General features: G+C 39.8%; 1 protein-coding gene across 1 annotated transcript in view; it reads right to left on the bottom strand.

The window, feature by feature from the left end:
* Positions 1-26,736, bottom strand: part of b3gat2 (beta-1,3-glucuronyltransferase 2 (glucuronosyltransferase S)) — a 58,671-nt gene that overhangs the window by 17,500 nt on the left and 14,435 nt on the right. Inside the window, exon 2 of the mRNA XM_082556958.1 lies at positions 13,715-13,859. Within this exon, the coding sequence (XP_082413084.1) occupies positions 13,715-13,859 (145 nt within the window). The remainder of the gene's footprint in view (positions 1-13,714; positions 13,860-26,736) is intronic.

Raw genomic sequence — 26,736 nt, 5'->3', positions numbered from 1 at the left:
TGGCTGCTTCAATTTCCATTCAATATCACCATAAAGCTTTTAGTGACTCTGTGACTGGGGTGGGGCAGTTAGGTAGGATGTTCTCCATATTTTGTGCACCTGTATGTACACATTCCTGTGTGCCACGTTTCCTTACTGAAGAAAAAAAACACCTGATCCCCAACATCAGCCACAATGTTAAGACCTATCCTTGTTGAGCCTGTTTTCCAGCCCACAACTTTACTGTTTTATTTTACTCCCAGCACTCTTTTTTGGCATGTCATCAATTTGCTGTAAATCACGAGTAATAACATGAATTTGGCAAATTATTCATCTGACTTTGAGAAATACCAAAACATAGCATTTTTTTTATTGGAAAAGAAAACAGACGTTCACAGGTTTCAGATGTTAGATCTTCGCGCTGACGCCTGAGGTGAACCAGAAGCCTTTTAAATATTTTATGGCTTTACTTTTTACAGGTGTAGTGTGAAGTAAAAAGACTCAGAAAGTGAAGGAAAACACAATGAAAAAAAATCCAAACACTGTGGTACAGTTTAAAGTAATTTATAGCCATCCTTAAACGCCTGTCAGGACAGGAAAGAGCTCCAGTGTGGGTTATGTTTTAAGCATTTCTCACACAGAGATTTCTAGTTCCACGTGTGACAGAAACTTCTTCTGTGCACAAGGTCTCAACATAATTACTGAATATTTATTTATGCAAATCATCAGTGGGTGGCACGCCTTTGCAATCAGTGTGGCAATTTGCCCCTGGTAATTCACCATCCTCGCCTCTATTTTCCCCTCACATCCGCCACCTCTAGCTGAACAGAATATTCTAGGCTGCAGTTATCCAGACGCGGTGATACATGGCCAGCAGACAAGACAGCAGTCCTCTGAGGTAAGTTAGTGTCAGAGTGGGTCACACAGAGAAAGAAACAGCAGACATGCAAGTGAGTTTGGTATGTATTATCTCTCTGTAAGTTTAGTGTACTTTAGACCAAGTGAAAAGCACATCCACACTGATGTACACAGTTAGATAAATGTGTCCATACAGGACTTATATAGTATATAGTATAAAGAGAGCATATTTCTCCCATATTGCCTTATTTTTATTGGATCCCTGATAAATCCAGAATCAAGTTTAAAATCCTTCTCACATACAAGGTCTTCAATAATCAAGGCCCCATCTTGTCTTAATAACCTCATAGTGCATTATCACCACAATAGAGCACTTTGCTCTCGGACTGCTGCTTTACTTGTGCTTACTGGGATATATATAACTATGTGTTTACACACAACTTTGCATTTAATCATTAGTTTTCATTAGTCCCTTTTCCTGCCTCCCTCACCCACATCCATCTCCCAGATAGCTGCCTCTCCCTCAGCCTGGCTCAGCTGGAGGTTCCTTCCTGTTAAAAAGGCGTTTTCCCTTCCCACTATCGCCAAATGCTTGCCCAAAGGGTTTCTCTCTGTATTACTGTAGGGTCTTTAGCTTACAATATAAAGCACCTTGAGGCGACTGTAATTGTGATTTGGTGCTATATAAATAAAACTGAATTGAAATACTGAAAGCAGCTATTTTTTTTAAATTTGACAGTCTTTTCTTTTTATGATGTTCAACCTTTGGACATCCACTAGTTAATTGAGAAACCATCGGAGGTTAGGGTTAACGACTGGGTCCACTTAATGGCGACCCCTTTTTATCAAGTTGGTGCCTCTGTGGAACACACAAATGAAAAAGAAGATTTTAGCAGAAAAACTGAAATGTAACATTTTCTAATTAAAAAAAAGACTGAAGTAAAACAAAACTCATCTTTAACACTCAGAAGACTTATCACTCTAAAGCCACAGGCAAATTCCCTTTTTCAAATTAGCTACACAAAGGCACACACAGGAAAGTGCTGCAACACCTCCACAGTTATTAGGTTATGTTGGTGTCAGGCTCATTACTGCTCCATGTGCAATACTGCAGGCTAATCACAGAGATAAATGGCGCTCAGGTGGAGTAGATAAGCTATTAGAGCTATTACATGATAGGCGTCTCCTAAACCTGCTGCCAGCCACTGGACGTCACAGCTTATCTGAGCCATTTTTGCCCAAGAGGAGGTTGTCCAGACTCTGTGCTAACTTTGTCCCACTTTATACCTGACCCACTCCAGCTGACCTATATGACTGTGTATCTATTGCAAGTAAAGCCCATCAGCAAAGGGTATATAAGCGTGTTTGGAGAGAGAAAAATGTTGACTGTAGTTCATCATTATTTGGGCCCTGCATATAAAGCAAGTTAGAACTGTTTTCTTTTGCATGTATAGACATTGTTTTGCTCAGCGTAAGCTTTTAAAGACATTACATTTGTTTTTACTGAAGGATCAAGAGTCTAAATTAGTACAACTCCCCTGTTGGGGTTGTACTTTCTGACTTCTCAGGAGCTCTTAAGGCAGAATTCTAGTAGCAGTGCTGAACATCACTCGCTGGTCAAACAGTTTCATAAAACTTTTGTACAACTGGACTCACACTGTAGCACTCGGTGCCACTAGGATCGATATTTCTTTTAATGTTGACTTGTCTCAGGTACCCAGCTGTATTTGAACATTTGTTATGTTTTGCTTGATCCTGTGATGATGAAGAACACAAGTGGGTAAACAAAAAAGTTTAAAATGTAAAAACTGGGTTTCCCAATCATGTTGAAGAAAAGGTCTCACTGATTCTGTCAGCTGATCACCCGACCTTTTAAGGACACACAAAATGCAGCCTGGTGAGTAAACAAGCATTCATTCTTTACAATAAAGCTCCACAGGGCACCTTTAACAACAAAATTACATACTCAGCCACCTGATGAGCCTAAAAAGCAGAAGACAAAGAATGCATCAGCACGCAGCGGACAGGGGAGCTAGCAAGAAAGCTCATAAACAAGAAAAAGTAAACAAGAAAAAAAACATTTGCTGTTTGATTTATTGTGGTTACATACAAACTTATTCTGGAAACAGTGAAGGAGGGTACATCTGTGAGTCTCCTGTGCATTCATTTATTACATCTATTCATCATAGTCAAACCACACTACATACAAAAAATAACACATTGTTTCCCTTGTGTGTCAAACTTGTGTGTCCTTTGTCCCACACGCCATCAGACTGTTTAACTCCTCTCTGGAGGGGAGAGGGAGGGGAAACAGGAGGACAAAGGAGGGGGGAACAACTAAGCTGTAGTGCCTCTGCACCTCACTGTACAATACCTTGTGCAATACTTTTTGTAAATAGTCAACAGTGCAATAGACTCAATACTTGAAATGTGCAATTCACTTGTATTTTTATTTTTTATTCCTATTTATTCTATTTATCCCCTTTGTATATTTTATTTATATTTGTCTCTGTATTTATATATGTGTGTGTGTGTGTATATATATATATAACAGTTCTGTAACTGTAACTTTGGTCGTTGCTGTGCTTTTTTTGGAAGTCGAATTTCCCAGAGGAACCCACCCGAGGGATTAATAAAGTTCTATCTTATCTTATCTTATCTTATCTAACTGATACACAATCACTCTTTGTTTGAACTTTTCTTAAAAATTGTCTTTTTATAGAAAATTGCAAAAATAATTAATTCCTAATTCAGCTTCACTTGCACCTTTGTATTTGGGACTTCTTGTTCAAAAAGGAGCATTAGAGCATGACCACAGCAATGATTTCATTTAAAAGGAAAAAATATTTTTTGGGGATCCAATGGATTCAAGTTTTCTCCACCAGCTCTTTCCTCACTACAGGGACATTTCAGAGAGAAACAGCAGGTCAGGCCAAGGTTTCTCAGCCGTGCCAGTCCCAAAGTATTAAATAGTATCATCAGGCTAATACTCTTATGACAATCTATTTCTGAGTCCCACGAAGAGGCAATACTGGCAATACAAACACTGCCAAACACTAATGGAGCAACGCGCTGCACTCGTGTGCACATCAAAGCTCCATCTACTGATTTCATTCAATGCATAAAGTGTAAAAATTTCCATTTCACCAACGTTTAAATAATCTGTCATTCCAACTGCCACATATTCAGTGCTGTGGACAGGAGGGACCCACAGCTTATTCATTTTAAATAGCAGCACAGTAGGAAAGTGTTTGGAGGCAGGAGCAGATGGCTCGTTGCTCAGTCTTTTGGGATATTTAAGTTCTTAAATCTAAACACTTGGTTTTGTTTGTGGTAACATATTTCATAACATTTTAGGTGACTACAGATATAATGAATACTAATAATAAAAACTTTATTTGTATAGTACTTTTCAAAACACAGAGTTACAAAGTGCTTCACAGCAGGAATAAAAGCCACATGCTGAAGATAAGTATGTTAAAATAGACAGACAGTTTTTAGACCCTGGTTAGAGGTTCAGACAAAAGCCTAATTTTTGCCTAGCGACTAAAGCTGCAACCTGTCTCAATACTTGTGAGAAAAAGGCCTTAAATACTACCTTAGCCAGCTGACTCCAATCAGAAATTAGGCGAGCGGACTCCCAAAGCTTGTGAGAGCTACCTGGTACCCTGTCCTAGACTTTTGTTTTGTGGCCAGTTATTGTTATTGTTTTCCTTTTGATAATGATAGTGGCTTGTCCTTTGTGTTACCAAGTCTTATGCTTGTTGCTGTCATTCACTGCATCCAGCTGAACCAGCCGGTTGTGGATAACCTGGCCATTCGGGTATGCAGGGCGTGGGTATGCAGACCACTTTGAAAGGCCTTGAGATCACCATTGTTGGCGCTGTGTAAATAGAATGCATGTTTTTTTTTCTTGAACAAAATTTGTAGTGATTGAATATTTGGGTAATATCCCTCTTAGAGATGTTTTCCAAATAATTGCCATGTCTCACAGCTTCGGCTGACAGATAAAGTGGTCCATGTCTTCCATTTGATTCCTTTTTCTTCCGGTCCATTATTCTCTTATTGCCTCAACTTTAATGTCGAATCATTTCCTTTTTACCTGAGCCGGAGTCAGTGCTGCGGGGGGATACAACAGTAACCACATGGCTTATTGGAGCCCACGCATCATTTTTCTCTACTGTTGTTACTCCTGAGGAAACACTTTTGAAAAGTGTGCCTTCTCCGACTTCCACCTTGGAAATGGCTTGAATTTCTTCAGCAGTAAAATTATTATTGCCTTAGCTCTCTCAAACTTTACCACTTACTCCATGCATTCTCACTCACTATGTGTTAACAGACCTCTCTGCATTGGATCATATTTGTTAATAATCTCTGTCTCTCTTCCACAGCATGTCTTTTGTCCTGTCTTCCCGCCCCTCCCTGAGGCTGGTTCTGTTGGAGGTTTCTTCCTGTTAAAAGGGAGTTTTTCCTTCCCACTGTCACCGAAGTGCTTTCTCATAGGGGTCATATAATTGTTAGGTTGTTGTCTGCATGTAATATTGTTGGGTCTACTTTATAATATAAAGCGCCTTCAGGTGACTGTCGTTGTGATTTGGCGCTGTATCAATAAAACCGAGTTGAACTGAATGCAAACAAAGGCAAATGTGTTGGCTTACATAGAGAAATGAGGGTGTGGCTCTGTGTAGATTTACCAACATACAGTGGTAGAAACAAAATTTGCCAGTGCACATGTGTCATGAACTCTGAGTCTCCACGTCGATTCCTCTTTTGCTCGAATTAAGACCCTGTTCTACACAAATATTAGTGAATGAGGCCCATTTTACTTCACAGAGTCTGGGACAGATCCCTCTGACTAAACAACCAACAGATTATTCTGCTAGTAGTGACCTAGTAACCTCAAATGTTTTAACATTTAATAATAAAGGAGGCAAGTCCAAACAACACGACCACACAAAAAAGTATTAATAATTATTGATATAAATTGTTAATAGCAAGAATTCAATGTCTAAAAACATTAAATTCAGGGGTTCAAAAACCCAGGACCATGACAGGGTGCCTTTGGATATGTTGTCAGTCTCACCATCTAGTATCAAAGCTAGACAGTTTCCTTTACTAACAGTATTATATTATATGCTGTTCTTCATCACTAGCTATAAGTTTAGCTGTACATGCTATGGTTATAGCTGGGCTGACCTTTATAATAACACTAGTAGAAATATTGCATGATGAGGCAAAACACATTTAAAATCCTTCTGATATCTGGAGCAGATTGCAGTCTTTGACGGTGAGAGGGGAGAATGAGTGTTCAGTTGAATGAGCGGACGTTCTGTCCATGGATGACCCAACTGAGACATGATAGGAGGAAATGTGTACTGTCATAATGTTCCAGAGCACTTTTACAAAATATGCTTCACAATAAAATCCTTCTTGAGAAATGAAGCATTGATTTTGTGCTAACAGCATGATGCAGAAACATTAAGAGGACAAAGGAGCGCATCATGTGGAGGTTATATATGTATACTTATCAAACACAGGGAATTAAGTAGGGACTGCATCTTTTTTAAGCCTATCTTAAAAGATAAGGTTCTTAGAATTAAAACTAAAATCTGTACACACCAACCAACCCCAAACGGCTTCATTTTAGCTGTCTTACTATGACTTTCGAGCTGTCTGTCTGAACTGTGTAGCATCTTTCTGTGATTTTAGCTGTGGTTTAAACCTTCTTTTTGTATCCTTAGCTTTATAGCTTGCTGCCAGTCTGAGTCTTTAGGTATGTAATTAACTTTTCTCACCTACAGGCATGGATTTAGCCGTTAGCTTACTATGGTTACTAGGTTATTGTGACCCAGTAAGTAACAGTACAGCAGAGAGCACACACATAACTAAGTAAAATGAGGAAATAGAAAGCAAGTTGAAATGTGAATAGAACATAAAATGAAAACGAGAGCAATGTCTGGCACAGCCTTATGGACTTTATTGATTAATATTAGCATGGTGTAATGTGAGGCTTTGATAGCCTGAGGGAACTGTGTGATCACACTGTTATGCTATATAGCCAGTTTTCAGTTTTGATTTCTCACTTTATTCATCTCTTCGGCCCCGCCCATTGCTCTTTGATTTAGTTCCAGTTAAGACGTTGACAGGAAGTGCAAAAGAGTTTATCCAGGGTAAAAACAGACATAAGAACAAAGTACTGTGACACTGACATCATAAGCTAAAAACGAATGACCTTCTTCTGGAACCTCCGTCGCCCTTTCATATACCACAACAGTGTTCCTCTTAGATCTGCTTCAGATCTCAAGTAAACAGTTTGTGGTGTGTGTAGCAGAGAGATAAGTTTGTTTTTTTAAATTTGTTTTAAATAATGACAAGAACAACAGAACATCCAAGGAGAAAGGTGTCAAGTTCCACCACACCATGTGACTGACAAGTGGCAACTGGAATTACAAGCACCTGACAATGAAAAGCAGACAAAATCAGACAGAAAGAAGTGAGAAACAAAGGCAATCCAACGCCAGGTGTTGAGTTCAGGAAACTGTGTTCTGTACTGTAAGTCCAAACTTCTCAAGACAACTTTAGCACATTACATCCTACTCATAAGCAAGTGTGACTAATTATTGCATCTTTGCTTTGAAGTATGATTATTTTCATGTGCGTTTGCTTGGCTGAAAGGCAGCTGAAAGCTGGGTAATAATTTTCACATAGAAATTCTCTTTCTTTTTTATCAAAAAGTACTCATGTGTTTTTTCCTGAACTTTTAATAGACAAACTCAGACTACCTTTACTTGTGTTTATACTTATGCATAATTTAGGAGCAAGTAAATCTGGATTCCAGGACAACATTTTAAAAAACAATAAAAAAAAACCAGAACCCCCCACAGATTAGCAAACTGAGCCAGAGGATTTGTTCATTTCCTTCTCCATTTTTGAGCTGAACTGAATTACAGCGTACGCAATCATACGTAAGTTATCAGCAGTGCTATATTTATTAGGATGGCCTGATTCTCTGGTTCTGACACCTTTATCGCTGGCTATTTAAATCTGAAAGTGTGCACTTCGGTCCTGACTGTTGGATTTAAAATGCACTATGGTGGTATACAGTGGCAAAATTACACAAATTGTGTTACTTGTCAGACTTGCTCCCGGGCGCCACATTAGCAGAGCCATACGGCCAAATTAAAATGGATTTTACTTTTACATTAAATTTGAACCTGTCCAAATTGATATGTATATGTGTCCCCAAGCACTTTCAGTCTGTTACACTATATTTTCCTCGTGTGCCACAAATTTTATTGTCTGTTGAGTTCAGCTTCTTACTCGGGTCCACTGGGGTTATTAGGGGGTTAAACATTTTCATGTCCCGATCTCAGGAAGCACCCCAAAGCGTAAGCATCACTTCAACAACAGAGAGACTGTCTTTGTGTTGCCATGTCTGTGCGTGCTTGTGTTTCTGTATTTGCTCTGTGAGCCCGTATGAACGCATTTGCTCTGTTCTGCAGCTGTGATGCACTTTAGGAAAATTGCATGCATGAATATGTGCGTGTCATGGAACATCAACGCCTGTCTACTTGTATCAATTCAAGTGCCTGCAGGTGTGTGTTTGCCTGTGTTTTTCCCCCAATAGACACATGATGTAATTGTATCTGTGTGTCTGTGGGCACATGTGCATATTCACACATACACATGCTGAGGTGAATAGTACTCCACACCATCATTGTCCAGGATCCATTGTGTCTGGCTAAATGAGACCGAGCAGTAGATGGGAAGCTTTAGTGGTCTGCTAACAATACAGCACTGTATAACACAATACTATTAGGACACGCATTGGCACTCACTCAGCACTCTGCAGACACCCTATTGTAAATCCCATGAATAATAATTTAAGAGTGAACAAAGTTTGGGTCGCTCTCCCGGCTCAGCCATTGTTGTCCTTACAGAATTTAAAGCAAAAAAAATGCTTTGTGTTCAGGGCTCGGCAGTAAATCTTAGCATTGCAAATTGACAGCGTAATTATATAGTGCGGTGTAAAAGTAGGGCTGATAATTACAGTGTGTGTGTGTCAGTGTATGTGCTGTGTGTGATTAGGTGATGGTTTGAGGGAGAATGGAGGGATGAGATCTTGGCCCGCTCCTGTTATCGTGATTTAATTAAAACCAATCCCAGGGGCCGACCTGCGCACGTGTGCTGAGTGTGTCCTCATTGGGGTTTGGAACGATACAAGCCTGCAATCGCTATAGCCTGCTATTGTGTCACTTTCTCTAAACATTTAACAAACAGCATCTTGCGCAGAGGGTCTAAATACAGTGTATGTGCGGGTGAAGTGGGATAATGACTGGGGACTGGCAGGGTGGTATTATTTGGTCAGTGTGATGAATTATTTGCTCTCGGGTCAAATGGAGCTCGGAGGCTGATCACTAGTCTGATTGGATTTTTACACAGGAGATATGAAGATGTAAACAGATTGATGGGGATGTCTGCTTTGCTCTCCATTAAGTGGATTATAAATATAAGGACCAATTTGGAATGAAGTGCTCTCTTCAGAACTCACACACCTCGCACACGCTTTTTCATTCATGCCGTCAAAGTTGTGGAGTAACATCGGTTCACTCTGTGCTAAAGTTTGGTCACGATTTAAAGGCTTTCTTTCTGTTGCCAACACAAAGTTGACAAAACAAGGTTAATGTGTGTTGCATCAACAGCATGAAGTGATCAATGAAACCAATAAACCTGATGACATAAACAGGACACCTGTCATTGCCAGTAACTGTCTGCTCCAATTATAACAATCTGAAATCCCTAAAACCAAAAATCTGGCTACAGTTTAGGATTTAACGCTGATTTCATATATTAATAACAGAAAAACATGGAAGTAGCTTCCGTCTGAGAATTAAAGCCAATCCAGAAAGTATCCGGCAGCCATGCAGCTGTGGATTATTACTGCAGAGTGAACATTATCTTTGAAGAACATTACTTTTGAACCAAGTGTACTAATACAGCTAACATCAGTGCTGCTTGTTAGGCTAGTATAGCTAATATTCTCATTAAATCAATTAGATGCCTTATTCCCATTCTCTATTTTTTGTTTCCCATTTTTTGAACTATCCAATTACAATATGATCACGTGACACTTGAACATTGAGCTTTCCATACTCCGCCTTAAATAAGACTGTTTGTTCAAACCTCCATTAGAGCTGCAACTAGGGGGCAGTGGAGCCGGCTGTAAATATTGTAAACAAGGCAAAACATTCAAACGGAAAACTTTAGCAAACAGTTACTTATTGAAACATCCTGTATGGGGTCATGTATGTGTCCACCTGACAGTATAGGTCCAAAAATCAGCTTCCTTTTAGCTTTGTTTTGGTTTCAAGAGACTCATGAGAGAAATGCTCCACTAGCTTCAGTATGTAAATGTTTACTTGATGTTTATTTCTGGCAGGTGTTGCAGTTATTAATAGGACTTTTTCACCTCTGACAGCAACTGCCTGCTGCAAGTCAAGCAGAATGATGAGAATGAACTAAGTCAGTAGACTTCAACCAGCTAAAAGACACTAAAAAATCTGCAGACAAGCCAAGAAGTCTGATAATTCTCTTAAGATCAAATGAAAACGACCAGTTTGGGGTCAGACACAGTGGCTTTAGTCTTTGTTTAAAGCGGACACCTTAAGTGTTAAATCAATAAAACCAAAGCAAGGGCCAAAAACATCTTTTCTACAATGGCCATTTGAGGCCAATAGCAAGTCAGTCCCCACAGATGTTAAAATATCCAAATGTACAATAGATGTACATTTGGATACTTTTATGCTGGCTGTACATGGGACACACTGGGCAACACCTTTTAACCTTTGGATTCAAGGGTTTTCAGTTCCATTGCCACAGTGTATAAATTCAAGCACATATTAGTGCAGTCTGCCATTAAAACATTTTCTGGCATAAATGTCCTGTATCTACTACTATTACTACCTCTACTACTACTACTACTACTAATAATAATTATTATTATTATTACACTCTTATCCTTTTGTCCTTGTAAGTGTTGAATTCCTCCAAAATGAGCTCAGCAGTTAGATTGGGCACTCAGGCTGCTATTTATTCTTTGGAAAAATATAATAGAAGTCATAGTAAGGTAGTCCTGCATAACATAGTCAATCACTAAACTGGTTTGTGCAATGAATGAATTCAGACATCTATTTATTTATACACTACATAGACAAAAATAAGGGTCCCAAAAGGGCCACACGTCTTAATCTTTGAATTCCACAGGTTTATTCTTTTCATTTATTTATGCCACAGGTGCATAAAATCGAGCACCTATTCACGCAGTCTGTTTTTACAAACATTTTGGAAAGGATGAGTTGTTGTAAAGAGCTCGCTGTATTCGAGTGTTGTGTGCCATGATTGCAACAAGTGAGCTTGTGAAATTGCTTTCTTCCCAGATATTCCATGATCAGCTGTAAGTGCTCAGGAACCAGAGAAATTCAGCCATGAAGTGGGGAAAGTGGGGATGCCAACTATTGAGGTGCACAGTGTGTAAAAGTCACCAGTGCTCTGCTGACTGAGTAACTGCAGTTTCAAACCTCCTCTGGCATTAACATCAGCACAAAAACTGAGCACTGGGAGCTTCAGGGCATGGGTTTCCATTCTGTAGGTGTAATGTGTAGATGGCAGCAGCTGCTGCTTTGACTGATAGGTGTGCCGGCACAGGTAGGTAACCAGCAGCTGTCATCTGAGGAGTGTTTCTAGAATCTGCTTTATTTAAAAAACATCAGCTGCCCAGTTTCCTGGCGCCTCCGACTTTTTTTTTCACCCCTCTGGCTTCTTTAAATTCAAATTCCTCCCAGTCTGTTGCTGTTCAGCACTGTTTTACAGCGCTCTACAACCCCATGTGGTGATTTCTCCGGAACAAACAATCAGTCAAAGTAGCACAGCAGGTCCTATGTGGAGGTCTTACAATCAGAACATTAAATTGGAAGGATCGGATCTCATTTTATGGCAAATTAATCCATGAAAAAACAGAAGCTCAACAGAAAAGCTGTCTGATCTAAGCAGGTAAATTCAGGACACAAGGAACACGGAGTAATGTTTTCTGTTTGGTTTCCTGCTTTGATGAAAGCCAGCAGGCCGAAACACTCCAACTGGCTTTAACTGTTTTGTAATCAATGAACTCGTCAATAAAACCTTTTGAAGCTTCCAGAAAGAAGTTAAAAAAGCAACCAAAGTTGCATAGTCACCTCTATTATCTGACTCAGCACACCCACAGATTCAGAGTGAGTGCAGTGGCATTTCTGCAAACCTGTTTTACAGTTTCATAGCCCCACATGTAATGGCCAATTTCCTATTCAAATAACTCTGCTGTGTAATCCACAATTTGGCAACGAGTGGTAAGAGTTAAACCAACAGATGGATGACACGTGACCTGAATTCTAAAGCCTCACAGTGACTGATACAGTATCTATCAACTGTAATGATACATTTAACCAGCTGATTTGATTTTAAAGCGCTTGATGATCACGCCTGGTGCAGATCTCTTTTAAAACTATGACTAAGATACAGACAGAATGAGACACTTGCACAATCTACTTCTCATAGCTCCATTGGTCACACTGTAAAGGTAATGCTGAGTCAGACTGGCTGCAAACATGATTTAGCTTTTCTACACTGCAATTTCTTGTTACTCATTGCCTGACATAGACACCGATTAGTTGCGACAGGTCATTTGGAAAAAGTCGTACAAGTTCTACTCGCTGGCAGCAAATAAATCTGTGGTTCGAGTAATAGTGAGTCAGTAATAAAACTGTATAAATCTGGATAAATTAATGACAAACATACTGGCTGGCTACAAGCAACCTTACTGAATAAACCACATATATGTAATATGTATGCCACATTATTGCCTTAAGAAAATTAAGTGAAGTCAGCACAAGAGAAGTGGGTTATACCTGTTATCTTGAGGGGGCACTACGGTGCTTAGGCTAAGTCACATGAACTTAATGTAATATACCAAAGGAGCAATGTTATAAATGTTAAGCCACCTCACAAAATGTCACTATGAATGTTTAGATGCTTTGTATAAATTTTGGAATAATTATGCTCAGTATGAATGTTTTCTATTGCGTGACAAGGAACTTCCATGTGTCCCATACACCGCACAGCCACAGGAACACTGGTTTTACTAAGAGTTTAATAAACAAGAATGCTGATACTGTTCTCGGCAACACAAAAACTAGAAAATGCCCATAAGAAACGCAAATCTAAACAACAAATATCTGGGAAAAAACTGATCCCAACAACTTTAAAGTTTGAACATGAGAATAACATTTTTTTTTAATTATATAACTTATAGTTTTTCTTTTAAACCCCCCCCCCCCCCCTATAAAGAAGTCACTGACAGAGAAGACGTATGAACCTGTCTGCATATCTGTGTAGCTCAAAAGATATCCTTGATTTCTTTCTATAGTTAAGTACAGCATCTTGCTTTAATGGCCAGACATTTTGCTAGTAATAAGGGAGCCACAGACATTTGGTTAATATAGTAAAATGTGTTAGATTTTTATTGTGAAATGTATACTTGAACTCTTTGCCATGTCAGCTGACTGTCCACATAGGACACATTCAGTTTAACAATTCATCTTTTAGATTTTGGAACTTGAGCTGTCTGCGTCCTCCCTTTGGACCATTTGACCTTAAACCAACTTATTCATGCCAAATTCATTAAATGGATCTAAACCTTTAGCTACTTTTCTTTAAAAAAATATAAAACACTAATCCGGATCCATATATCTCTCTGGATGTGGGGACATGGATGGTAGAAGCTCGTTATATTTATGTCCGACCAAGTAATCCTTGCGCTTTAGCTGATGTACAGATTGCCTCTTACCTGCCATGTCGGTGGCAAAAGGTCGGTCTGGCCTCCAGCCAGTGTACCAGCCCACAACTTTACCCCCAGACACCAGGGGGCGCTCATATGCTCTGCCACCCACAAATCCCACAGGCCAAATGGATACACCTCGAGTACTACGCATCTGCAAAAAAAAGAGAAGGGAATGGGATTTAGTGATGACTTCCTGCATGCGACCATTATCACAGAATGTGTGAAATGTAACTATTTGAGAGTTATTTAAAAACAGCAGGAGCAATGCTCCAATGTTAAAAGTCCATTTAATGTAGTTGTAACGACTCTGACCCCATAGAAGACCACATTTTTTTATCTGCACAATCGCTTTGCTTGCTAATCACAATACTTGTTCTGCAATAGGAAATCAGACACAGTGTCGGAGCCTACAGGCGACATCCACCCTGAGGAGACGTCAAAGGCCCCAGAAAGTTGGAGACTGGGCGTGTGGTGTTGACTCTGAAATTAATTACTTTTGTGTCAGTTTGCATAAGCGATTAGACATCTTTAATTTCAACTGAAATGTGGGTGAGAGCAGCATGCAGAGAGTCTGTGGCTAACTGAATGAGACTAAATGAAAGTGTGCAGCGCGGAGCTGCCTTCCATTTTCACAGTGAATGAATTTGCACACAGCCCGAAGCAGTGCAACAAGAAATGAGACGAGGAGAGAGAGATAAAAGACTGGCGATGTGTGTGTGTGTGTGTGTGTGTGTGGTGGGGGAGAGGTTGGACTGTGCAAGGACCACTGAGTTTTTGTGTTCAAGTATGAAACATCTGTATCTTGTCTTTGTGTATGGATGCATATGTGTCTGCGTGACATTCCATTTTCCACCCCTGGCCACCCTGAAGCCGTTCATTGAGACAGCGCTCCTCATCGCTCACCCAAACAGCCTCCAGCCAGTCGCTCATGAGAAAGCAACAGAACAAAACCAAATCAGTAAGCAGCACTGCATTACTGCAGCCAGACATCACACAGAGTTCTAGCTTTTAAAGCCACGGGAAGCCAAGTGTATATATAGCACAATATAGAGAGGATTTACAGCTCTTTGCAAACTTCTAAGCAGGAGGAGACTTGGCACTGTGCAAAGAATAGCTGAGAGCATATGGGCAGTAGACAAATAAAAAATACTCTGAAAAGTTCATGTTCACTAAGGTATTTCATATAGAATAATTCTGAATAAAGTGAATATTTCTACCTTGTTTTAACCTTCTGAGGTCATCATAGGTAGTAACCATAATCCTAACATCTGGAGAAGAGGGGAACCTACTTATTATAAATTATTATTTTCTTTGTTCCTTAATTACTAGGAGTTGGGAGAACAATTGCATAAAAACTAAATTATATTTCCTACTTGCTTAAATTTAGGGTTAGGGTTGGTGGGGTCATCACCAGTGACGGTTTCACACTTAGAGATTTTCCATGGAGTTCCACAGAGGGGAAAATTCTTTGTACCTGTCCCTGGTACTAAGCCCATACTGGTCACTACTCACCTGATGGATGGAGGTGAATCAGCACAAGTAAAACTGATAGCCTATTAAATTTGTGTTAACAGTTAATATTGATGTTTTAGTTGAGGGGTGGAGGGGCTGTCAATCTGCTACTGACAGCCTAATTAAAGAATGTCCTCCTCAGGCAAAACACATATTGAGCTCAGTGACTGGAGTTCTGAAACTGAATGAACTGAACAAACTGTAAGCTGCTACTGATGACACCATAAAATGTTGGATAAGATTTTAGCACAGTTCTCAAATGTTGTGCATGTAAATGTTGTAATATTAAAGTCAGTTTATCACAAAACTGATTTTTCTGCTCAGATCTCAGGGTTCATTCAACCCATTAAATTAACCTTGCATAACTAGCATAGTAACAGATGTCCCAGCATGCACTGTATGAGGCACTCTTCTTTAACAGAAATAAACAGGTGTGTGTGTTTCTATATGTGTTTTTTGTGTTTAATACATAGAAAGATAAGTCCTGCTGCACGTGTGCACAATAATAAAAGGTGATGAAGCTTTGTATTGAATTCACTACTGAAATGAGTTAACCACTTCAAACTAAAAGCCCATTTTAATTAAGCTTCAGTGGATTTGCAAGTTCAAACAAGTAGCAACCTGAGCAGTTCAATAAATTACAAATCTCAATCAAGCAAACAAAGAGTATACACAAGGCATGACATCTAACAAAGACAGCATTCATTTTCATGTAGCTTTATCACTTCATACATATCACTACGTATATATATAATATAACCTCAACTGACTTGTATCAATGGCATCGTATTACAGCACCACACTCAAATTCAGTGAGCTCTTTACAACAACCCTTCCTTTCCCAAATGTTTGTAAAAGCAGACTGAATCACTAGGTCTTGATTTGATACACCTTTTGCAAAGGGACTGGAAACACCTCTTAATTTGAAATAAGAGGAAAAAATGGTGACCATGCAAAATATGATTTTTTTGCCATTTTTCAAGTGGTCTTAAACTTTTGATCGGGACTGTATCTTAGCACTTTATCCTCTGCTCCAAAAAAACAACAACAACAACAACACAGCACCTAAAACACTAATTTTATTTTATTTTATTTATATAGCCCAAATCACAACAACAGTCACCTCAAGATGCTTTATACTGTAAGGTAGAGACCCTACAATAATACAGAGAAAGCCCCAGATGACCTCTTACAGGCAAGCACTCAGCCACAGTGGGAAGGAAAAACTCCCTTGGCCAGAACCAGGCTCAGGAAGGGGCAGCTGTCTGCCACGATTTGTTGGGGAAGATGGGAGAAAGACAGGACAAAAGAAACGCTGTGGAAGAGGGCCAGAGATTAATAATAACTAATGATTAAATGCTGAGTGCTGTGTAGACACACAGTGAGTGAAAAGACTATTATAAGCTTGTTCAGTCAGGGCGGCCACGTCCATCTGTTATCTGCTGTCTAATGCAAACTTCCAGTGATCCACTCAAAGATTTCAGAGCAGCAAGAACAAAAGTTTTAATGGGCTGGCAATCTTTGTTGTGTTCCAGCATAGCAACAGAAGCAGAAAACATGGAATATGACATTTAGTTATACAGTAGTGTCAAAGATAATAAGTGTACCTTATTCTTCTTCCAGTAAGCACGCCTAGACCTAAGATTCCACAGCATGAGAGGAAGAGGATAAGCTGAACATTTAGTTAGTGGCTGACCTCACTCTGACAGAAAAGAGAAAAGCGTCTTCTCGCTTCCCTTCCTCTTCCTTCCCTTTCATTTCTCTTCTTTCCATCTTTTTCCACCCCGCACCCTAACACCTCATCTCCTGCTTGGGGCCCCTGTGCATCACCAACAGCTTTGAAGCCCTTTCCCCATTAATACTGTGGCCCCTTGAGTTTGCCTGTGCGACGCTAAAACCCTTCCCCCTTGTTCCTCTTTTGCTGCTGTCTGCCTTTCTCTCTCAGGTCATTTTTCAAAGACTCGGCTCCTCTGCTTTGTGAAAACACAGATGAAAAGAAAAGGAGAGAGAGCAAGGCAGGCTCGGTGTGTTCGTCGTTCCCAGATAGTTCCTGGAGTACGATCGTTAATATGGCTTAGCAGTTAAGTCCCAGTTTGACTGCTAAGGATCTCCTGGTTTTGAATGCAGCACTTCAAAGCTCAGTACAGTTTAACACATTATTAGAGAGCGCTGGATTGAACTTCATGCAAACATATTTAGAATCTGCAGCTGGATTTACAGCAAGCCCAGTGTTTTTTCTTCTAACAATAACACTTTGAAGACCAAGATTTGATTTTCTTTTAGAACACACGTTTAGCTTTAGCCTGCCTTTACTAACCAGATTTTCCACCACAAAATGTCTATCTTTAGGTTTTTAAGTGTTCACAGGGGGCTTTACAAGTCACAATCAGTCATTTTCAGACACTTTCAAAGTGCATTCTCATTGTTTTTTTACAAGCTTCTTGCTGTTTTCTTAAGTATCATGCAAATGCCGTGGAGAAAACACAAAACCGCTTCATTTGTGTCCTCAAGAAAGGTCACGTCTCCTAGATTATTATTTCTGCGTGAGAAACAGCTCCCAAAGAAAATCTATGCAATGCTCCATATCAGAAGAATTTCACCAAACTGTAACTTTCTAATGAATATTTATCACATCAGCTGGAACAGAGCTACAAATAGCAAGGTTAGAAATCACTATAGAAAACTGTATTAAACCTAACCTTATGTGATAGCAAACCAGTTACAGCCCTACAGTAAATTTTGCCATGGACTATGTCCTTGGCACAATTCATTGTCAAACATTCAATCAGTCGGCATTTCTGCACGATAAATGTGTTTACCCATCGTTTGATTAGTGAGTTTCTCAGTCACTACATGTGATACAACACACACCTACTGGGTTCACTCAGAACGTGTTTTCAGCCAGTCACAGACCAAGGCATTGTCTCCCACACACAGACTTTACTTGGGCAGTCTGCCTGTGCAGAATAATGGCTGTTCAAGCATATTTTACAACATCTTTTTGTTTTTTTAATGAATCAGTATGCAAATCTTCAGAGGCTGCTAACCAACTTCTCTGGTACTTACAGTCTCATTTTGCCTTATTGGATAGTTGATGGTGGCAAAAATGAAAAATATGCCAACAAAATACAATCTGCATGTTTTTAATGAATGTGTGCTCACATATGAGGCTTTTCAGGAGTGCTGGATGTTTTTTCTTTCACATTTTAATCCATCAATACTCTGATATTTTTTTGATGTTCTTTATCTGTCCCAAATGACAGAGTCTGATTTATTTTGATAAGAAAAATCAGTGAAAATTTCAGGCTTTTGTATTTAATAGACTTTGAGATCAAAACATTGCCTCAGATTTCAACGTGCAACAAAAAGGCCTGAAGATGGCTCAGCTGGGCATTTTTCAAAAAAATCTGCCTTGAAAAGTATTTGATACATGAAGCTAAAATTTCACAGTAATCCTTATAAATGTTCACATTTTCTACCATATAATTTTTATGAAAATCAGAGGTGGTCGAGCAGAAGGCTCGTTTGATTTGAAACACAAACAAACAAAACTTAAGTGGATCGCTGAAACCAAAATACACATTACCCCTGCTGCTTGTTTAGTCAGAAACTCAACAGCTGAGCGAAATATGAGTATGACCAAGTTCATATTGATGTTGGAAAAAAAGGAGTAAGAAGTCAATAATCCATTATACAGCCTAGTTAAAATACATCTGTCTAATATGAATGCTGGTTGAACCTCTGCATACTGAAGTAAATGTTCTTGATGTCGGTTTATAGCTTTCATTCGTCAGGTCGAAGTGGAACCGTGTCCAGACTGTGGACTTACGTGTTACAGGGAATCTGTTGATCTAGAGGGGCATAATGAATTGATTCAGAATAAACACGTGACCTTCAAGATTTCAAGCAGGAATCAAAATCAAGTTTTTTACATGATATTATATGTGTATGATAAAAAAGATCACAGCAGCTCTGGATCCCTGAAATGCAGTCTTTTGGTTGGCGAAGGAAACAGCCAAGTACAGATGCTGTCTCAATTTTCATTTTCAACACGGCGCAGTGCTTCCTATCAACAACAGTTCAATGTCAAAATGTTTGCTGGGAGCCAAACAAAGCTGTGGGGTGACAGTGTTTCAACAGATGGTACATTATTCTGCTCAGTGGAAACTGCTTTAGCGCATGCTGGGTTTTCATGCCATCGTCTGCAGACTGCTGCTGCCATGGAAAAAAGTTTGCAGCACAAACTTAAACCTTTATTTGCACAGAGAAGGCTGGCTGAGCGCACAGGACACACTGTCATTCCCCGATGCCCTTTCGGCAGATGAATCAAATAATGTGACAAAAAGAGGCACAAACAGAATAGCAAACAGAAGGGAGGCTTAGAAAAAGGCAGGTACAGCACGAGTCTGGTGTTTTGAGCTTAACGTGAACTTTCAGGTCACTGCACACGTCCACTTACAAAGTGAAGTTTCTTTTCTGTTTCCCAGCGTACCCCTGACTAGTCTCAGCAGATGGCTGCATATGCCTGAGCCTGCTTCTGCCAGAGGCTTTTTCCTCTTAAGAGGGAGTTCTTCCTTCCCACTGTCGCCAAGTGCTGCTCATAGGGGATCGTCTAAATGTAGGGCTTTTCTCTATAATATGATAGGATTGTGTTGTTGTGAATTTAGGCTACTGTAAATAAATAAAACTGAGTTTAAACTGAAATTGAGTGAATTAAAAGCAGTTTTTTCTAAAGCATCAATGAGTCCTACACCTTATTAAGTTCACCAGAGTTCCATCACCATGTAAAGGAGAGATGACAGTTCCCAGACAAGGCCTTTTCAGACAGATACAAACTGTGTCTTACATCTCCGGTAATGAACCAAAAAGCAGAATGAAAGGAAAGAATAAAAGCAGAGGCAGCAGCATGTCTATAGTGACCTCCAAAAATAATTCTCCTTTCACATCTCAAAGAAAAGCTGAATTCTAACCACAAATGCAAAAGCAAACTTTTTAGTGTGTGTGTGACCCTGTCACAGTGCAAGTATGCAAATTACTATAATCTGCGTTGCTGGATTTTTGGAACAGCATTAGGAAACAATTTGATGCATGGCATTAAAGGATACTTGTAATTTAATGAGTGTAATTTAATGGCCTCAGCCACCCCTCTAAATGTAAATTTAATATCTTATATCGTGTAAGATGCAAATTCCAGTTATTTAAGAACTTGATGCACTCATCAGATTAGTTAGGTCAAATAATTATGGGAAGTGGTCCTGGCGTGCTACACAAGTCAGGGTGTCTTGCATAAATCATGTAAGTTATTGTAACAAAAAACATCCAGCTTCGTTACAATACATCATCACGATTGACCAAATTAATCTCTTTGACTTCCATCACCTCTTCACATCTACAGTAAGTTAAGAGGAAGATCATTATTAGTGTGTACCTAAACTGCTTCCTCCTTTCTGTTGCTGTCTACTAGAAGAGTAAACACTGCTGCTCCCACTGGTTAGCATCAGAAATATTGGTTAAATGCATATTTATTTTCATAATGCATGAATACATTGTGCACAGGTGTGCACAATAATCTGCAGGGAAACAGACTGCTGGTGCTGGCCGTGCTTACATTAGCAACAGTCAGCAAACTAAACTGATGCCGTGAGTCTGCGGTCTTTTAAAAGTTTTAGCAACATTACAAATACTCTTTGAGCAGTAGTAGTATCAGCAGTACTTGTGTACTTGTTCAACCTCGACCATTAGACTGGGCTCAATGTGACTGCAAGGCCATCTTACTTTTAGAATAGTCTATATTAAAACTATTTTTAGGTAGTAATAATAATAAAGTCACCAGGACCATCATGATATCGTATACTGAACATTATTGACAATTATTGTATATTTCAACTATTTGCTCCAGGTTGATTTCTTTCTTAATGGGAGCTGCCGATATAAGAGTAGGATTTGATAAATGCGTGTATGTGCTAGGAGGCTGAGGGATAGCTCAGTATTTTTTACTTTCAATTTAAATCACTACTCTGTTTGGTTTAGGTGCTGAAACATTCTTGGTTAGATTCAAAACTACTTGGTTAGGTTTACAAAGATGTGGTTTTTCTGGGTTAATGTGCTTCTTGTCAGCAGTCGCTCTGCTCGTGGACAGCACTAGTGCTAAAAACCAGTGTGTCAGAAACCAGATGTCAAAGGAAAGTGTGTCTGTAAATGAGCCACAGCGGCAGATTTGACGGCGCTAATTGACGCTCCAGGGAGACAGCAGGCTGGAGAACGAGCTGGACCTTGTTGAGGGTCAGTCAGTAAACTAAAGCACCTGCAAGTGCCCCATTGGCAAAGACAAATCCTGCCATATGGATGGAAAAACACAAAATTGCACGCAACTATGCATCTGTTATGACAAAACACCAAGCCAGTAGTTTATTTGCAGTCAGCACTTGTATGCTTATGTGGTCATTTTCCATAACAAAATCGAAATGACAAGAACGAAAAGTGAGTATTTTTTTTAACTCTGATGTGGAGTACTGAAACATCAAGACACACAGCAGTAATAATAATAATAATAATAATAATAATAATAATGGATTGCATCAAAGAGCTTTACAATTCCACTATTCATTCACTCTCACATTCACACACTGGTGGAGGCAGCTACGGTTGTAGCCACAGCTGGCCTGGGGCAGACTGACAGAAGCGAGGCTGCCATATCGCGCCATCGGCCCCTCTGACCAAAGTGCAGCACAATGAACAAAAAACATACACAGCAGCCGATGCAGCAGACGTTTGGGCACAGAAAAAGTTAGCAGGCTCGATATGGGGCAGTCCAGTGTGCCTTCAACACATCTGACCACATCTTCTGAAATTAACGATGAACAACTGTTAGACTTCATATACAGACTGTCATACAGGAACTTCTTAGGTGTCTCACTTGGCAGCTCTAACTGCAGCTCTGCATTCAGTCCTTTATTGCTTAAATGCATCAAGCGTACTGCCAATTTAGGAGTAAACCAGAGAAAGCTCACTCCATCTTTTATGAAACAGTTTTCTGTCATCTCTTAATTTTTAATACTAACAAAAGCACTTTGTTCCTATTTCGAGCTCTTATTGTTCGGAGATATCATATATTTATCTGGGAAAATTCTTGTGCTGAAGTCCTGTTTCACTCAACGGCTTAAAGACTCACCAACAGTGCAGCAATCCTTTGAGAGCATTGACTCAAAGAAAAATATCTATAAAACACTGAATGTAATCCTCTGCACAGAAGGCTTCTATTTTAGGGAGTGTAGAGAATGTGTATATGAGTGAGTGCGCATGCTTTTTAATGTGTGTTTTCCACTGGAAGGTGAGTAAATCCATATTGTCAAAGCAATGTGCAAATAGTTTGTACACTAGGAAGGAAAGAATACACACGTTCTGGCATTCGGCTTTATGAAATCAATAAAGTCTATTCATTACAGCAGACCACAGCAAAATGATGATGTTGGATAAAGGATGACAACAAACAGAAGAATTACAAAGGCTGGTTTTAGTCTTGTACTGTGTCACTCCCAGAGTGAGCTATCCTGTGAGAACCGGAGAACACAAACAACTCTGTCAGAAAGCCAGAAACCGCAGACCTCACCCTTATGATCAGGTTTGAAATCACGAACAAGCTCCACACGTCCCCCACAGGGACTGAAGAGAGGAAGGAAAACAATGAAAAGGAAAACAACAAGTTTGCTACAAGAGCATACAGCGGAGCTTGTGGACGCAAAATAAATTTTTTTCTAGATAAGAACGGCAAACCTTCAGCTGAAACATCTCTGTGTGGACCGTACATGCTCTCTGTCCACACCTGTACTTAAAGAAAGACTAAGAGTTTTTCTTTCCAATGCTGGGCAAATCACTTTCTTTCACCTGAACAGGTTTTAAATAATGGGGGATCCCACTATAGTACTATATTACAGTATAGTATAGCACAATATATTGAATATTGATGCTGATACTGTATATTTGTACACAGAAGCCAGCACACATTATCAAAACCTTTTAAAAATCACAATAAAAAGGTGCCTCCCAGGACCATCCAGTCTGAATAATAGACACCTTGCTGTCTTCTGTAATAATGAAATGTGAGGCCAATCTCTGCACCAGCGCCAAACATCGATGTGCTTGGTCAAGATTCCTTTGCTTTACATTTGAACGCTGTGGGAACATCTTTGGCCCTGACGGGTCACGCGTTCAACAGTCGTATCTAACAGCGTCTCTCTGCTTCTCTACATTAGTATGAGGCAAAGGATGATGGAAGGAAAGGTGGAGGAGAGGGTGAGAATAAAGACGAATGAAAAGCTGAAAAAGAAGTGGAGCCAAGGAGCAATTCAATCAAAAACACAAACACTTGTTTGCCAGTTTGTATCGTTTGTATTTGATACCTTTGCTGTCTCACTCTTTCTCTGTCAAGAGGGGTAATCTCACTGTGGTGAGCTCAGATTAGGTACAACTGACCGCTGGTTCCAAATTTGTGGCATTTATATTCTGGGTGATTTCATCTTAGACCAACATGACAAACACAGTTTGTCTTTTGGAGGTTCCTAAATGCCTCCTACCAATGAAGAAAACTATGACAATTAACAATTAAAGTATTTAAAGCAAAACATCTAACATCCTAAAAAAGATGTCATTGTACTTATTGTACAGATTTTGTATTAATTTTGTTGACCAGTGATTTTTATCACAGTTTTTCTCAGTGACCTTTTCTTTCTGGCCGAGAAGACGAGGTCCAATCAGAACTATTTAAGTTGTGCTGAAAGGGGGACGAGCTTAGTTAGACATGCTAGCTCCCATGCTCCCTGTTTCTCGTGAAAACACCATAAAAGCTGTGATTCTTGTGTTTTGATTCTAAACCGTGTGAAGCAACTCTCAAACTTTTAATAATAATAATGGATTGGATTTATATAGCGCTTTTCCAGGCACCCAAAGCGCTTTACAATTCCACTATTCATTCACTCTCACACACTGGTGGAGGCAGCTACAGTTGTAGCCACAGCTGCCCTGGGCAGACTGACAGAAGCGAGGCTGCCATATCGCGCCATCGGCCCCTCTGGCCAACACCAGTAGGCAAGTAGGGTAAAGTGTCTTGCCCAAGGACACAACGACCAGGACAGAGAGCCCAGGGATCGAACCGGCGACCTTCCAGTTACAGATGCGATTCCCAACCCCCTGAGCCACGGTCGCCCTTTGAACTTTTACACTCTTCATTTTAGTAAACTTTAGACCGAGTCAACGATCACCTTAAACACTGCACAGTGAAAATCTCATTTTGTGACAATCCTAAATAACACACAAATTTAGCCGTGTGTTGGTTTGTGGGAACAGAGTGACCTTAGATGGAGTCAAATCTCCTCCCTGTGTTATTATTTCAGTCTGTCTTGAGACAGTACACACTGAAAAACATCCATGCTTTTTCTAAAACCTATCAGAACAATTGTTGAACCTTACTGAGGGAATTCAGCTGTATGTATCGTCCTAACTTAACTTGTTCAACAGCTTTGCACCAGCCCTAAAGGAGGCTCCATTTCAAATCCAGTCAACCACAACAATCTCCTTTATTTGCCAGGAATTCTCCCACCTCTACGATGGCATTAGACACTTCCCCCTCACAAACACAAACAAATCATTTTGAGTTGGTGTTTCATAACAACATCAACTTTTCTGGATCTGTAATGGAAGTTCCCAGAGGAATGAAAAACACAGTTTGTGTTTCAGCACCATGGACAGCTCACGGGAAGGCTCACGGCTGAAAATGTACATTGAGAGGCTGTAACTGCCAGTGGAGGAGGCAGTAACATGTTAACAGTGGCTGGCTGCCCACTGTGAGCAGTGGTTCATTTCCCAGTGACATGAGGGTCACTTTGGCTTGACTTGAAAATAAGAAGCAGGAATAAGGCAACAGATTTCTCACAGCTCTCGGACAGATGCTTTTTCTTTCTTCATTTTTATATTTTATGTGTTGTTGGCTTCTGTGGCATAGTTAAAGAGGCTTTTCTTAAGGAGGACAAAGTTCAAAAGCAGGTCAGGAAACTGGAGCTATTCCAGCAGCCTACAGGGGAGGTTGTGTGTATCCCTGAGAGACAGTGGCTCTGACAAAACAGGAACATTTGACCTGTGGAAATGAGAACTGGTTGCAAATACAGATGTTTCTGTCAAAGCTGACAGGTGAGCACAGACTAAGAAGAGAAGGGGGAACTCACTTTGTAAAAAACAAACAAGAAACGCTGGATAGATGGATTTGTCCTGTGAAATAAAGTCTGTCTAACTATATTTTCTACTTTAATAGTGTATGCCACTGCCTTGCAAGCTATTATATGGGGATAAAAGCCACAAAATATTTTTTATAAACAATTGAGAGGTGCAGCACATCTTCACACAAGAATCAAACTTTAAAGTCATTTAAAACTTTCAATGGACTATAATGTAATGCAGGTGGTTTTAGTATGTTCAGTATGTGTGTGGCAGTCACTTTTGAAATGAAGTCCTTTTCAGTATCATAAGTTTTCTCTTAAAGGTTTTTTTTTTCATTTGCTGTTCCAAGAAGATTAAAAAGAATAAAAAGACACCAACCAAAAGTTTGGTTTTGGTTAAATGGTCTTCTCTTCCTTGTTCCCTGATTTTCATGACTTGGGGAAAAAAAATCTAGTTTTTAAAAATTGACTTATTCTGACTGCCTAGTGTCTGGGTTATGGGGTTATGGTTGGGTCAATGATTACTCGGACCTCAAATGGATAAGAAATGGATGGGTAAGATAACTCAAGTTCTAAATCTAATCCTAGAGAGGTCGGTTGCCTTGGTTGGTTGATTCTTGAGAACTATTGTCTGGCTAAATGACCTAAGGATCATGCAGCAAAGGGTTTCTTCCTCAGCTGACTGTGGAAAGCAGCCACTGCTGGAATACTTCCAGTTTCTTGACACACGCTTTCTTTGAGGTGCAGTTGTCTTTCTGGACCAATTTTGACTCTAAGCAGAAACAAAGTGATAAGACTACCCCACAATCAACAAGCCCTCAGGATAATAACCACTGTGTTTTGGATTCTAGATGAGGCGGTGGACCTCAGCCAAGTGGGTCCAGCCATGAATCGCTGGTATTATTATTGAGTTGGTTGTCACCTGACTTTTAGTTCAGGCCTGCAGGTGTGCAATCTAATGCTCTAATGGAGAAAAATAAATCTATGTGTACAAATACAGATATGGGCGTAGAATTGGGAAAAAAAGCAAATGACTCAAGAAAATTGACATTTCGTCCCCTCCATCTGATAACACTTGGTGACAAGCTCTGACTCTCCACACTCTCTTTGCTTCACTGATAGATCTGTGAAGGCCTTCGTTCTATATCCTGCATCAGTTCAGGACGTATAGTGGAGCCCGCAGCTCCCGTCTCATTATCAACATGAATATCTTCACCAGAGGGCAGACGCCGCGCTGGGATAACAAATAATTCATCACATGAAAAATAATTTCAGATGCAGCCGAGCGCTCGACAACCTGTAAGTCCT

The sequence above is a fragment of the Aulonocara stuartgranti genome, assembly GCF_965226115.1.
Source record: "Aulonocara stuartgranti genome assembly, chromosome: 13".
In the NCBI taxonomy this organism is placed as follows: domain Eukaryota; kingdom Metazoa; phylum Chordata; class Actinopteri; order Cichliformes; family Cichlidae; genus Aulonocara; species Aulonocara stuartgranti.
The sequence above is the reverse complement of the archived record's forward strand: the minus strand, read 5'-3'. Positions and strand labels throughout refer to the sequence as shown.